Source organism: Rhyacophila brunnea, unplaced genomic scaffold (assembly GCF_057557595.1).
Source record: "Rhyacophila brunnea isolate RB1 unplaced genomic scaffold, BYU_Rbru_1.0 scaffold_3, whole genome shotgun sequence".
Classification (NCBI taxonomy): domain Eukaryota; kingdom Metazoa; phylum Arthropoda; class Insecta; order Trichoptera; family Rhyacophilidae; genus Rhyacophila; species Rhyacophila brunnea.
Window position 1 is genome coordinate 17,707,496 of NW_028232965.1, and position 16,171 is coordinate 17,723,666.

Sequence of the window (16,171 nt, forward strand, 5' to 3'; positions counted from 1 at the left end):
ATGAATCCACTTTATATAATATATGTAATATATATTTATGACATAATAAAACAAAAATAATATAATTTTTCTATAATAATAATAATAATATGCTTTTTTTATAACTATTGCACATCACTAATATAAATAATCAAAAATAAACATCCCGATAGGAAGGTTTTGATTTTAAAGAAAATAATGGGTGCATAATGGCACTATATTTTTTATAATATATACATAAAAATACAATGGTTTAATATATGGCACATATCTAGCGTAGTCGTTTAACATTAATAATTGAATATTGTATCTAAATGAGAATATTTGGTTCATTGATTGACTGAAGCTTGCTTTTCTTAAATATGAATAATAAAAAATATTGTACAAGAGTGCTCCAAACGTTCGGCACCAATTCATATAAGACACTAATGAAATAATCACTAAACTAATCATGATGCCTTCAGTGCAAATAATACAAACCTGAGACACAATACAAAAGATGTCATGTAATAATAGTTCCGACTAGAAGCTTTAGATGGCACTGTATGGACTTCTGTCGCTACAGTCAATGGACTTAAACTCAATTCACTCGATATCCTCGCGCTGTGTCGCCTGATGAGACTCGCGAGTTTTTCTGCCTCTCTCACGCACGCTTCCAACTGTAACTCCGAAGCTTTACGCTCGGTACTCTGCACCATGACGAATATCTCCAACTCTATGGTGATGTATCCTCTCACTACGCATTCGGCGACTTGCACTTGCCGTTGTAAAGAGCTCAATACTGATTTCAAAGTAAGAGCTGCTAAGGATTGTCCCTTTAGAGCGTACAGGGCACGATCGATTTGTTTTCGGGAGTAGAGTAGTTTGAGAGCTCCTCCGCAGACTGGGCAACAGGCACCGGGAGGAGTGAATCCAATGCAATTGGGTTTTGTGAGGGTGGGGCATGTAATATGGTCGATACTACATTTGTTACTCATTACATCAGTAATGAGGCCGACGGCAACGCACGGTCCTTGATAATCAACGCTGATATAATCTGCCCAGGCTGCACACTCTGATGAATATGTATTACCGTTTATTCCGCATACAGTACCAACCTAAAGACAATACAACATATTTATTAAACACTTTAGTAACCAATGACATAGTAACTCTACCAGACAGAACGAAATACTTGAAAGTGAATCTGGAAAATGCACCAATGAACTAATGTATAATTTAGCTGTACCTAAGTCACTTCGCATTTCGGATTTATTTGTACCAAACGTCACAATTTTATATGTACACAAATGAGGGGTTATAATGCAAAAGGTACTATTTCGCCTTACTTTACTGCCTTTTCAGTAGAGCCAAAAACCTATAGCGAATAACACAAGCATAATAAATTAAGATTGAATTAATCAAAAATAGTACAATAAATTATTTTGAAATCATTGAACTGCTTAATAAACTTGGCATATTGGGCGAATAGTATTTTAAATGCGTTATGCTCATATTTTTTTTTTTGCAAATATGACCATTTCCTGGAAATAGTGCTTTTTGAAATAAAACTATGTGTATGGAAAATAAACTTATTTTCTTTGATAATTTTAAATAATAAAAAAAGAATATATTTAGGGAAAACAAGTTGGTAAGAAATAGAGAAAAAATACAAAAGAAATTGATATTTACATAATGAGAAAAAAATATTATTTATCCTAAGCAAAGAGAAGATTTTCAATCAATGCGTCTGTACGAGTATTGTTTTCGCCCCAACTCTAGTTGGGTGACCTATAAGTAGGTAAACATCAAATTTCATGGTGATTTCTTGAGGGTTTTCATTAATTATTTCATTGTAGAATTGTTTTGCTTCGTTGGGTACTGTGAAAAATTTCATTAATTTGATGACATTTGCTCGTTTTGTAAGCTTTACATGATTACATATTTTTAGCTCAGTGGCACATTTAATGTGTATGGATATATATATCCATCGAAAAGTTATATCATCATTATATCATTATATCATCAAAGGTGGCAGCTATAAACAAGCTGCCATGTTTCAATTAAAGGTGATAGAAAACTATTCAATGTGCTTTATGTAAGTATATTCATCAATAGCAAACAATAAAATAATCACATTAGCCGTGCCTAATTCCTACACACCAGACATCATCAGATACACCATGGTTAAATAAAGCTGTTAATTTCAAAGTCAGTAATCTCCATATTATTCAACCACTTTGAGATAATCACAAAAAACCGTCAAGAACATTTAGGACTGCAGATATATTCTTTATGCAAACAATTTGAAAAAACAAATAGCGAAATAAAATGTCCTTAACGAAATCGAAATTAATAAAAAACTATGTTTACTTACAGAGTTAGTCATAAAATATCAAAAATGGCGGTCGGTCAATATAAACGATTTTGCAATAAACCTCTGGTTTAATTCTAATTCCAGTTAAAAATTAACAAACGGAGCTGGATTTGATATTTTATGAATATATTATAATAGGTACATGATGAAAAAGTGTGGTAGTAGTAGAATGAGAATCAAGAAAATAAAAAAATGTATAGATCTACCATCGTAAGTTGGCGGCCGTCACAAACGCCATTTAATTTTACAACATGTTTCTCGAATTATGGATTGCGCTTGCGTTTATCTAACTCTCATGGCGTCAAAATATAAAAAAACACATTATATTATTTAGTGTTGATACATAAAATATACTTACTTACAAAATATAAAAAAAAGATCAACAAGTAAAAAAAGCTTTATCCTTCTAAATAAGAAATGTACCTTATACATAATTTTATATTTGATATAGTATTTTATAATCAAACGTGTGTTTGTTGCTAATTTAAGTATGCTGATTTTCTTGCTCGCAAGATTTTTATTGTTTGTACATTTGTAAATATAAAAAGAGCATTTTAGATTATTAATAAACGAATGTGACCTTATAATATTTGACATTATTCGATAGCTACTTAGCACCAATTAATTTGTAAGTATTTAAAGTAAGCTATATTTTAATATAATCAACAACCAATTATAATGTCTCCACGAAAAAATGAATGCAGACGAAGTGCAATCTAAAAATAACTCAGTAGCATTTACTGATTGGACGTTATGACAAATTTATTCCAGACTGAGTCAAATGTTTACATTGTCAAACGTCAGCGTGCAGAATTCGGGATATATATTTTATTATTGAAAATACAGAAGAAATAAGTATAGTGCATAATTGCAAGTAGTTCTAAAACAGTTTGTGGGAATGCCAGAGACATCATTCTAAAAGTATTGCAGTTCTGCGATGACGAGAAAAGACAAAAGGGATTGATTATTCCTATTGATAACGCGATACAACGGGTAGCGGCCATGACAGACAGAGTTTTATTTTCAGTGTTACCAAGTTGCATTTATATTACAACGCAAGTAATTTCTTCTGTTTTTTTAGTTTTGTTCAAAGTTATGATATAAAAAAATATTAATGTCGGATAGCAATATAAATAAATACTTACTTATTATTTGTGAATGTAAACGGAGTTACAAAATTTAGTATATTAATTAAACTGACATTTACAAGTTCGAATTCCATAATAACGCCTCGTCAGAATTATCGACATGTAGTATCCACAGGAGATTACCACGATTCCATGAATGCTGACGATTTTAAAAAATGGTTAATAGAAAGACTTGAAAGACGAGAAGAAACTCAATCGTAGTAGGGGATAATGCATCTTACCATTCGGTGCAGCAGGATAAATGTCCAACAATGGGTAATCGCATAGGTGAAATGAAGAATTGGCTTCTTGAACGTAGAATTCCAGTTGACGAAATGCGAAAAAGCCAACTTTATGAATTAATTTTATCCCACAAAGGTCCAAAGAGATACGTCATTGACGAACCGCTTGCCAGTCATGGTCACACGGTAGTAAGACTCCCACCATATCACTGTGACCTTAATCCGATAGAATTAATCTGGGCCACAATGAAACGGAGGGTTGCTCAAAAAAATGTAGGACAATTGAATAGCAATATATGTGGATTAACGGAAACAGCCTTTGAAAGTATTACCACAGAAGAATGGCAAAATGTGTGTAAGCATGTCATAAAATTGGAAGAGCAATATTACGCCAGAGATGCTATTATGGATACAGAAATGGATGGTTTTATTTTTACCGTAAACGGTCCTGAGAGTGACACAGAATCGGATGATAGTCTATCTGGAATTGAACCATTATAATAGTAGTTATATAATTTCTACATTGTTTGTGTAATTTATAGTTTGTTATCGTGTTTTATTTAAAATTCCATTGATTTTGATACTATTTTACTGTCTTTAGAGTGAATTAAATTTATTTTCGCCTTTTTTATTATATTTTTTCCATGACTAAAATATACACAATACTACTTTATATTTTACAATTTATGATTTTTCTAACTATGCATTTCTTCCTCATGGTTATAAAGAAAGTAACGCGTTTTTATTTTGATTGTGTTTATTTTTTATTTTAATATTTTTGTACATAAATCTACTACCAATAAAAATGTATAAATAACCATTTTTTTGTTAGTTATGGCAACATTCTCAATGTCATACTAGCGCCCTCGCTGAAACGCCAATTTATGATGGTAGATCTATAGAAATGGAGGTTACCTATCCGACTCTGAAACTAATATCATCAAAATGGTTCCATTTTAGAATTTACTATATCTAATATATCTAAATTTTGGGTGAATACTAACCCTGGAACATCTGGACAAACATTTTCCCATATAAGCAATCTTCTTTCCGGCATTCAACATGTGACATGGCGATGAATGAGTGTTACCTTCCGTGTCGCAAATTAATTCATTTTTGGCAGACGCACATTTTGTAGAATTAACTGGAAAATAAATATATATTATTTGATTACAAAAAAAAACAGTGTGCAACTGTTTGAATGTGCAAATATTTCCTACTGACATCTCTGATTTTTTTAATGTAAGAAAAATAGAATAGGAAGACAACTGTCATTTTGATTGATTATCAAAAACAATGAAATTCATATTAATATTTTGGTTATTATAAATATTACTGGTTCTATTTTGAGATATCCATATATATAATATAATATAAATAATATAGTTATTTATCGCTATATTATATTTTTTAAAAAATCAATAGTATGGCAGCTATTGCATTTATGAATATTGTAATGAATGAAAACTATATAAAACAAACTTAAAATTCTTACCACATAAATGTTGTGGGCATGGTTTATGCATCAACGATAAGCAAACCGTTGGGTTGGGAACACATGTTGAATTTGGAGAAGGGCATGAAGCATCAGTACAAATCTTTTTTGAAGAGCACGGCAAAAATTCTATGTCAGCATCACCAAGACCCGCGCATCTAGAAACAAGTCCAAAAGGATTAAAATTGATAAGTGGGTATTAACTAACTAAACAGCCATCTATTAATAATATCAGCTCTTGAAAGGCTCCAGTGATATTTATGCATTTTTTTTCACCTTAAGGCAGCGGTTTCCAACCTGGGAGGCGCGCCTCCCATTGCCAGGGGAGGCGCCAAAATTTTTGAATAAATTATTTTTTATACCATAATATCTACAAATAAATAAAAGTTCATATCTTAACGTAACAGTGAAAATTCAGTGCATGAATGTTTATTTTAATATATAATACATATATTTAAATCCTATTAAAAAAATATTTGGAGCGGAGAAATTTAAAAATGGCGCTTTTGCAAACGCTCTGTTTCGGTAATGCACAAAACGACCGCTGGTTGCATGAAAACAATAACCTCAAATTTAAATGTCACTCGTAGCTAAAGTGTCAACTGAAGCGTGTAGGCAGGGTGTGATATTTTTTTTTTTAAATTGTTTTTGACGTGATTTCTTTAAAATATAACAATAATACATGTCTCCACTTTTAAATGATTTCTACGCCAGATATATTGAAGCAAACAAAAATCTATTTCCTGAGTTCTTGGTTAGTTTGCTAATGCATTTTTCATATAATTTTATTAATAGTAAAAAAAGTCGCCTGCGGCGCTGCTTTGTTTCAGGGCTATTAAATATTTTTAATATATGGGTGAAAGATCCTGGCCTGTGGGCCCTATTCACTATGTGGAGCTCATGATAGAATCCATTAATTTTTGTCAATGAACGATGATGAATTTGGTTGACTTCTTTTAAAATTGATTGTGGTAATAAACAAGCTCATTCGTCGCATGAAAAAAAAATTAATTAAAAAATGAATTTGATATAAGTAAGTAGTAAAAACTTGTGTGTTAAAAAAGTGTCTGTATTATTTAATGAAATAAAGGGGGGGAGGCGCCAAGATTAGATTTTTTTTAAAGGGAGGCGTAGTAACATAAAGGTTGGAGACCACTGCCTTAAGGCCATGTAATAGTAGCGAAATCATCAATCTTTTTTCACAGTGACCAAATCGACTGCCATCAACTACATTATATAATATTATATGGTTTCTTAAATTTAAATTTTATGTAATAAATTTAACATTATCGTATATATTTTTCATTATTTTCATGCAGGAACAAATTAAATATTAATCGGAATGCTTTCTTTTTCGAGTGTAAACATAGACATTTTTTAGTTATGTTTTTTTCTAATGTTATTATTACAATTACAATTAAAATGCGTAATCGTATACGATGTCTATGTTCCGTTGAGCGTCACACCCTGAAGGCCCGAAAAGGGAGGGGTTTGGGTGATTTTTCACCCAATTTAATATAGTCGCTTATCACTTTTATTTATTTGATATTTTGATGCAAACTTTTGATATTTTATTTGCGGTGGATTATAATCGTCACATTATATCAGATCCCCCTTATTAGAATGTGATGTCATGTATGGACCAACACACAAAGAATATATTAAGCCAGTATGTCTTATTTCATGTAAAATTGCAAAAACCAAATGTTAAATAAATATTATATTTTAGCAATAAGGCTTTTTTTATGATTAATTAGACCTCTCAATAACTGAAAAGTAACTTACTTAGCCAAGCATGGATTGGGATAAGTGTTTCCGTTAGACCCACAAACTGGGACATGATGTGGAGGGCAATTGCAAGGAAGTCGAGTAAACGAAATGACACCTCCCCCAGTCTCCGTGTCTTGAATATCACATTGCTTCTTACTGCATACTATCTCCCCAGCAAAGCAGGAGCAAATGTTGCATTCCATATAAAATGTGGACCCTGAAACAATAGTTGAATTAATTAAATTTTATTTATGCAGTCATTGGTGTGGTTACTTTTGTAGAATCCAGGGAACACAAAAATAATGGGAAGTGTGTGGAAAGTTATTAGCGCATTACCTTCTGGGTATTTTTGTAAGAAGGTACAATTTAAACATCTAAAGATTATATTATGCTATTTTCAATATTTACGTTTGTATCATAATAAAATGCATTAAAGTTTATCATGTAAACGCAATGCACATTGAATATTGATAGTATTTGAGGACATTCAGGGACTCTTTACTTCTTGCATTTAATGGCTGAACCAAAACTCGCATCTCTATCTTATTAACCTGTTCTGTAGTAGAATCCTTTATATTTTTTTCTCTCCATTTCCACTAACTGAATATTAATCCACTAACTGAATACTAATGTATTATGACTATCAATCAGTGTCTTCAAGAATCAGCTCGTAACTTATCGCGAGCCTAATACTACAAGGTTCTAAGTGTTTGTCCTTGAAAAAACAAACCCAACAATGAATTAGTATTCTAAGCTGCCTCATTGTTACTTTTGTTTCTCCAAGGACAAACACTTAGAACCTTGTAGTTCTCCACTCGCGTTATCTTTAACTGAATCACTTATTTAGGTAAGTAATGAATAATTAACATTACACCATTGGGAGAAAACATTGAAAATTACAATGATTCCCTCCTAGAACATTACAAAATATATTTTGAAAATAGTTCTCGAATAATATCTATAAAATGTTTTAGGATACAATAACTAAAATTCGCAATGTTTTATAGCTTTGCTGTATAATTTTGCCTAAACACAATACTTATATAAGTTTTGAAGTCAACTACATACTTCATATAGTGTAAAGAATGTTTGTAGTAATTTTAAACAGACGAGTGGGACTAATTTTAAGAGACATTAGTTTGACCTACCCTGAAATTTATATTTTGTAGGTCATTTAACATTACACAAGTCATTTTTAGATAAAAATGAAAGATAAAATAAAGAATGCACATTTACCTACATAATATAGTAAATTGTAACATTCTTTACATGGTTTCCACAACCCCATGAGATATTATATCATAAAGACTATTATATTTTTGATTGCCTTTTCACTGCCAGGCAAATTTTACGTGTAGCAAACTATTTTTAGGAAAAAATAAATCACTTTAAAATTCATATGAACCACCAAAATCATACATACATGTTAATTCACTTGTGGCTTGACAGTACATACAAACTATGGCGAGTTAACTCGGCGCAGCAAAAGCTGAAAGATTTTGTTCTTTCATATTACTGACATCTGTCGTATTTCCGAATTACTATTTACTTATTAGTATTATCAATGGCAACAGATGGCATTGCACATATGAAATCTATAATCATACACGATATATTACTTACCATGAGCAATATCTTTATTCGCCAACACGCAATTATCGTAAGGAAACCATGGAAGGGGTTGGCAATCATCGATGACACCTTTCGATGAGCAACTGCATATCTTTAAGCCGCCTTTTTGTAGATTAGATGTCGGTATACGGACATAAGTCCCTTCCGGTACCAGGAGCTGACTCGCTTCGCCTGAAAACAAAACACAAACGTAAAATTATTTTGTTTGGATTTAAATGTATTTAATTATTGTTGTTATCATTTACTAAAATGTAAAAGATTTAAAAGAAAATATAATATATTATAACAACATTGCGACATAATTTAACTAGTAAATGTGAATAACATACCTAAGGGACACCCATTATTGCAAGTGTAAGCATTGCAAGATCTTCCATTAGGACAGTTCCTATTGATGGTGCAGACTTGGGTGATGTTACAAGGTTCTCCTTTACATGGTGACGATACTTGCTCGTATGGTTCTATATAAGGGTTATCACCTGAAAAGTAACAGTGTTATAAATTAATCAATTAAATTAAGTTTGTGTTCATTAAGATGTTATCGTCAATAATTGAAATGGTAATTTTAATTTAGAGAACTTTCAACATAAATGTCCTCACCTGAGCGTCGTGGACCCTTTAAGTGTCCTGGACCCAAATAGATACTAACTCGGAAGTCCTGCCACTACTATTGTGTATTATATATAACTATTTATTTTTTACACCCACGATGGCCGCGTGGCCTAAGTGCCGGTCTATAGTGTCTAGGGTCTCAGGCTCGAATCCTAGGTCTGGCAAGTACACATACTGTTTTTCAATTTGTGTGTGAGTCAGAGTATGGACCTAATAGGTTGAGCAAGTGGCTGACATCCATTTGTCGTAAGAATAAAATCTGTTAATACAAACCTCCACTCTATGGAGGCCCATTATGATCCTATTAGGATTGGACATGGTCGAAAGAAAAAAAAAAATTTTTTTTAACTATTAATAACCATGCCCTTGCTTTTTTGTATAAGGTGGTTGTCAGTAATTTTCAACAATCACAAATACCCAGGCATTGAGAAAATTACACAAATATATTGTGTCCTCATCGGGAATCGAACCCAGAGCTCCCAAATGAAAGGCCAGTGCCTTACGCACTGCACCACGAGAACCACCTATATATAACTATTATTCTGTTATCACAATATCTTACTCGGTTCCATAAAGTTCTGCAGTGAAATACAAGGCGTTTCAGGATCTTCCGGTGACAGCTTTGCACAAAGACTAGCCGCGTTATGGTCTCCGTCTACCCTCGTCCAGTCCATACAGTGAGATAAAACTGAGAAGCAATCGTCTCGGCAGATTCTGTTGGCGTGCTCATGCCGAGAGCACGGCTTGATCTGTAGAGTGCACGCGACAGCTTTCCACACTTGCGGAGAACACCTCGTGATATTCCGCACTGGCAACTGTACTCCAGGAAGATCTAAATACCTAGAAAGATAATAGAATAGATATTTATTTGAATTATCCCAGACTAATCTGCTCAGCCACATTTGTGAGTGCATTATATCAGGAGTTTTGGCTTTTGAGACAATTATGCCATGGGGACTAAATCTGATGTGTGTATAGTGCTGGAAGTCGAAGACATAAGAGACTCGTACAAGTGACAAAAAACACACTATAAAAAAAAAAAATTTAAAATTTAAATGACTATTTTCGCTATTGATGTGCGTCCAAAGATGCTGAAATAAAACAACGAGAAGCCTATGGTGATGTTTCCCTATCAAAATAGTTGAGGAGAATTTAAAATGTTTTCAATCTTCCGCAATTATTATCGGATGCATAGCAACTTTACCAACCAATTTGGTTTGACATTTAGATTGGTCTATGAAAATTAGTAGTGTTCAAGAATTTCATGTAAAAATATTTTCGTTTTTAATGTTTTTTGATATGTATTTATTAATTAAAACGCTTTGAAATATAAATTCTAAAAAAATGTCTTAAATTGTAAGTTTCGTATTTTTCTGCGGAATATTCACCGTAATCTTTCAGTAAACTGTATTTCATTAATTTTGATGTCTTGTAATTCCGTATAATAGTTACTAGTGACATCTACTAGCAATTATTATAATACTCCAGTTATAAAATATATGCAATAACTGAACTTTTAGACACTAAATTATTAATTATGAAAACAATTGACATAATTATACTCGTAGTATACATTAGAGTAAGAAAAGATTCATAAATGATAAAAGCAGTGCATTGTTATGTTACCCTTGAGTTTGCCAGAGCGCAACATCATAATGTGCCGCTACGTCGGCGTGTGGATTGCATGATCTGAAGAGTTCTGTCGGTCTGTTGTTGAAATTGGTACAATATGATAATCCTTCACATCCTAACTCGCATGGCTCTTCCACTGAAAAAATAAGTCTACTTTAAGATTCCATAACTTAACTATTTTATACTAGTCATATACCAACACATATTTTATTAAAAGATTTTTATTAAGAAATTGGCAGATTTCGATGAGAATAAATTACTTAAAAAAGTTAAAACGCCCACAATGACCGAGCGGTAAACGTGTAGGCTTATAATGTCATGCATACTGGGTTCAAATCCTAGGTCTAACCTGATGGGTTGAGCAAGTGGTTTACATCCATTTCTGATAAAAACAAAAAATCTGAACCGGTTAACTGTCGAAAGCGTCTTTACGTGCCGTAATTACACCTATTCTTACATTAATTACTACGAATTAACTAATTATGGTATAGAAAGGATTAATACAATCCCCACTCTGTGGAGACCTATATAATTATTGTCCTTTTAGGATCAACTAAATATGTGTGTGAAAAGTTAATATGTACATTAAAAATTTAATGACTCCTTTACCAGTGATTTAATTGTAAACTCATGTCATCGTGGATAAAGTATCCCCAGCACTATTTTTTATTTATTAGCACACGTTAATATTATTCACAAAATTCTCCATTGATTAATCGATTACAAGCTTGCAATTTATTCACTCCATTTGGTTTGTGTTTCTATGTTTCTAATGTTCTATTTGCAAATATTATTATTTAACAATGTCAGTTTTTTTTTCAATGTTTCCTCACATCTTCATCAATATATCGTTGCATCCACATTGACCCAGTACATAGAGCAGTCACCTTTGTATAAATTGTATAAATACAAAACTGTGACTGATCAAAAAAGTCTGATAAAACAATCTCCACTCTATGGAGGCCCGTCTGTTCTGCTTTGGGTTGAACATGGTAATTTATTAATTTACTTATCATTAGGCCTTATATTAGTTAGTAGCATAGTTATTATTTATCATTTATCTGAAAACTGGTTGACTAGTACATAAGTCGACTTATTTAAATAAGTAGTTGATACTATTATAATATTATATAGAACCAATAGAATTATAATGTTGAGATGACAATAATATGTGATAGTAAAATGCATTGAAACAATAGTAGGTATAGAAAATTATAATACCTTCATCTATGCAATGTGTAAGAGCAGATTGTTGCGTTTGTCTGAGGCATTCGGTGTCGAAACGCTCCCACCTCCCCGCCCAGTCATTTGTAAAAGTATTAAGGCACAATTTTTTGCAGTGGCTTGTTGTCGACTAGAAATAAAAAATCATATTAGTTCCTGAAGTGTTGCCATAGTTGGACCACCTACAATAATTGAATATGTTGCACAATTATTGATGATACCATGAAACTATGATAAGTAGACCCTTAATATCTCGTATTTTTTTAATATACCTAACATAACCACGAAACAAATTTATGATGAAAAATACCTTTTCATATATTATTATATAACTTTATGACTTAATCTCTTCGTTGTACAAAGAATTATATTTTTTCAAAATGTTTTATGCCCATTATTATTAGGATACTGATCCATTTTTATTGAGACTTTGAAAGAATACTTTTTGGTATTTTTCTATATAACTGCGTTGCATCAGTCAAAAATTGGATATCTTAAACAATTAAATATGATTATTATGTATTTTTAAATATAAGTTCGATTAACTATTCGATTTACCACACTTCGGAAAATGACATATAAGCAGGTACATGTACAACTACATCATATAATTCAACACGAGATTCAGTTTTACTACCTAATTGAATTTAATATTATTTAAAAAATAAAATTAAAAAACCCTGGACGCAACCACTTGGCACAGCTCTTAGCTTAAATGACCTTTTGTCCACTTTCAATTTCATATAAGTATTTAGGTTCCCTCTCTATAGAAGAAGAATTTTTTTTAGTGTTTGTTCAATACACAATACCCTGTATCACCGTTTGTGGATGAAGGTGTGTTACACAAATAATTTTCATATTCCGGTATTATACTGTGTGATCTAAAGTCTTTGTGTAATATGTGATATAAAAATTATGGTTTGGGTAAATTAATTAGAATTTGTTATGATATTTCCAAGCCCTACACGTCATCACATGATTTTGTATGCATCAAATGGGGCTGGCATAAGTAGCGTAATATTACAAAACAATAAAACTTGATACAATAGTTTAATAAACATACCTTATGACAGCAGTGCAACTTTGCTGAATCTATCCCTAATCTGTCAATATTGCTGACTTCGTTCTCTCGCTCAGCATGAGAGTCGGTTCTCAGGAAACACTGCCAGAGAGCATCGTGAGGTAAAGGCGGTCCACAGCCTCCCTCTTGAAGCCCGTCCAAAATCTCAAGACTTATGGTCTTTGTCCGCAATGCTTTCTTGCAAGCATCTCTGCATGGAAAATTGGTTGATTTCTCACAGCAATGAAGGTCTGAAATGTAACATCATCAAATGGTTATTATTACACATCATTAGATTCAATCGTCAAGTCAAACATCCTAGGCATACAACAAAACTAAACAATTCTATATTATACATGTGTCTAATAGATAATACATTCACCATCCATCATCAGGGAGATTTTTTTATTATTCAATATGGTTGTGAAAAAAAAGACAGAAAGTTACTCACACTTAAGGGGATTATTGGCTGGTGTAACTTTGGTATAATTTCTGATGCACTGCATTACTTTGGGGCTCTGCTCTTCACAAGAGTCGGTCACTTTCAGTCTTTGCTCTCTCGTTGGAGTCAGCCGACTTCTGAAGATGTCTTTACATGCTTCATGACAGCTGAGAGATCTCGTATTTGCTGTAAAAGAATATGATATCGTTTAAAAAATTATATTCATTGCCTCAAATATCAATTTCTCAGATTATATGGGGTTGTTGTTTTTTTTACATTTAAATAATTTCTTTCATCCATACTCCATATTATTATTCAATTAGAAAAAATATATTCTTGACTCGAGCAGTGTTTCCAGTGACATCCCGTAGGGGTAGGCAGATTGAGCGTCGCTTGGCGTCAGTTATTACTCGAAGGGCGGCAAATCGAGGAGAATCATTTGGTATACTAGGATATGGAAATAGCTACCAAAACTTTGTACTTGATAACATTTAAATAATATTTCCATAAAAAAATTCAGCTCACTGGTTCACAAGCTCAGCTCACAACAAACAAAATGTATTAATTTTTGTCGGGTTCGCAATGTCTAGTTTACTTCCGTTGCCATTTGACGTCCATGGTGACCAGAAACGACACGTGCACGGATGATAAAAATACTTTATAAAAAATGGGGCGTTATTTTGCCGTTGCCCGGGGGCGGCATTTTGTCTAGGGACGTCACGTGAGTGCTTCCCAAAACTCATGTTTGCCGCGAAATGCTTTAGTAAAACTGCAAGTATTTTTTTATGAATATTTTTTACAGTAATTATATATTACTAGCTGAGCCAGCTGGCGGTCGCCAAATATTATAATATATTAATAATTCTAATTTTTAATAAATCAATTTGCTCAAAATTATCATCATTAAAATCAAGGCATGTCCTTATAATAATATAAATCTTATTGAATGTACTCTTTTTTTAAATTTTATCTAGACATCTCTAGGAATAAAATAAAGGTATATTTTTTCACTTACAACATTCTTTAATAGATGTCACTAGACGTCTTAAAAATAAAAAATAAAATATATATGCATTTTTTTCAATGATAATCAAATAATTAACACTCTAGCCATCTTACAGCAGCACTCCTGTCCATGGGCCTGCCTATCTAAACACTCGAAGAAGGTCTGCTCATCACTTCTCCGGCAGGCCGGCGTGAGGTTGGCTGGGCTGGAGGCAGTGGCGCACGCCCGCTGGCAGCCTCTCGCCTGGGGGAGATTGCAACAGGCGCGACCCCACCATTCGGAACCACGCACCACGTCTGAAAATAAATAAAATATCAAATGAAAATATCGTTCAAAATTTCAAAAAATGCGACGTTATGTTTGAAAAGTGTAAATCAATAAATCATAAAAAAACAATATTATAAGATTCAATAACTATAGGTAATTATTAGAGCTATCTAGCTAATTAAGGATACCGTCCACACCTTTTTTTATTCGTAATTATAATTAATTAGGTATTCCAGGATACTAGATAGGTACATACTTATACGGCATTTCGAAAAAATATATATCTGCTTCACACTGAGGCTCGGCCCACACGGACCACAACCAACCACAAAACGGCGGCTATCTCATACCTACCGTAGAGTGTACCTACGTAACCGCATTTTCTTTAATTTTTCGCGGTACGTATGGCCCAGCTAATCATGGCCTCAACATCCTGAAACGGGCCTCTAGGCCAGGTTGTTTGGCGGGCCCGCCTGCCTATCACCAAGGTTAGGGGCAGTGCGATTTTCTACATCAGTGTTCCCCAAATAGTATTCCGTGTATTTTGCGATTTTATATATTTTTAAACAAATCCCCTTGAATTATTGAGTTGTCGGAAGTCGTAATTATAATTATTATCAACCACTAGTCGCGACTCCCTCTTGCAGTAGCCAAGTAACATTCAACTCTTCGATATTGGATAAATAGCCATTTCTTATTATTCAGGAAACGCTAAAAATAATTATAATATAAAATAATACACACTTGAATTATCATGTAGATATATCAATCACCATATCACATCAAATTGTATTGCACAACCACATATTTTAAAATGTTAATAATCGTCAAGTAAAACTTTTTTTTTAATAATATAACAAATTTATGATGTGTGTTTATCTCACAACTGGTCGACCCACCACGCCGGGCCCCCCTAAGTCCGGGCCCCCAGGCTGGAGCCCTGTCAGCCCCCTCCTTGTGGGGGCCATGCAGCTAATAATGCAACTGCCTGGCCTAGAGAGTTAGACGGATAGCGGTGTGCTGTACCTACATTTTTTTAATAATTCACAATTTCAACTGTATTAATTAATAAATATGAATCTGAAAACATAAAAAAGAAAAATATGTTTTATTTTAAGTCAAAGATAAACTGAGCGTAGTTATGCACAAAGCAGCCAAGCCACAATTTTGAAAAAATGAGTTATTGTGATTTCCATAATCTCACACGTTTGTTTTACGTTCTGCACAAATCAGCCAAGCTGCTGTCATACAAACATCTCATATAAATGCGTTTTAAAGATTTTGCAAATCACAGAATATGACATTTTCGATTTGCATAAAGCAACCA

The 16,171-nt window shown here is 32.9% G+C and overlaps 1 protein-coding gene across 1 annotated transcript in view; it reads right to left on the minus strand.

Annotated features, from left to right (window-relative positions):
* Nucleotides 1-288: 288 nt before the first annotated feature.
* Reck (Reversion-inducing-cysteine-rich protein with kazal motifs) overlaps nt 289-16,171 on the minus strand; it is a 168,159-nt gene continuing 152,276 nt past the window's right edge. Inside the window, exons 5-16 of the mRNA XM_085952763.1 lie at nt 14,691-14,873; nt 13,581-13,757; nt 13,133-13,380; nt 12,067-12,199; nt 10,840-10,981; nt 9,776-10,053; nt 8,931-9,080; nt 8,593-8,772; nt 6,985-7,186; nt 5,200-5,357; nt 4,709-4,848; nt 289-1,076 (exon numbers count right to left, since the gene is read on the minus strand). Coding sequence (XP_085808889.1) covers nt 429-1,076; nt 4,709-4,848; nt 5,200-5,357; nt 6,985-7,186; nt 8,593-8,772; nt 8,931-9,080; nt 9,776-10,053; nt 10,840-10,981; nt 12,067-12,199; nt 13,133-13,380; nt 13,581-13,757; nt 14,691-14,873 — 2,639 coding nt within the window. The 3' untranslated portion in view covers nt 289-428. The remainder of the gene's footprint in view (nt 1,077-4,708; nt 4,849-5,199; nt 5,358-6,984; nt 7,187-8,592; nt 8,773-8,930; nt 9,081-9,775; nt 10,054-10,839; nt 10,982-12,066; nt 12,200-13,132; nt 13,381-13,580; nt 13,758-14,690; nt 14,874-16,171) is intronic.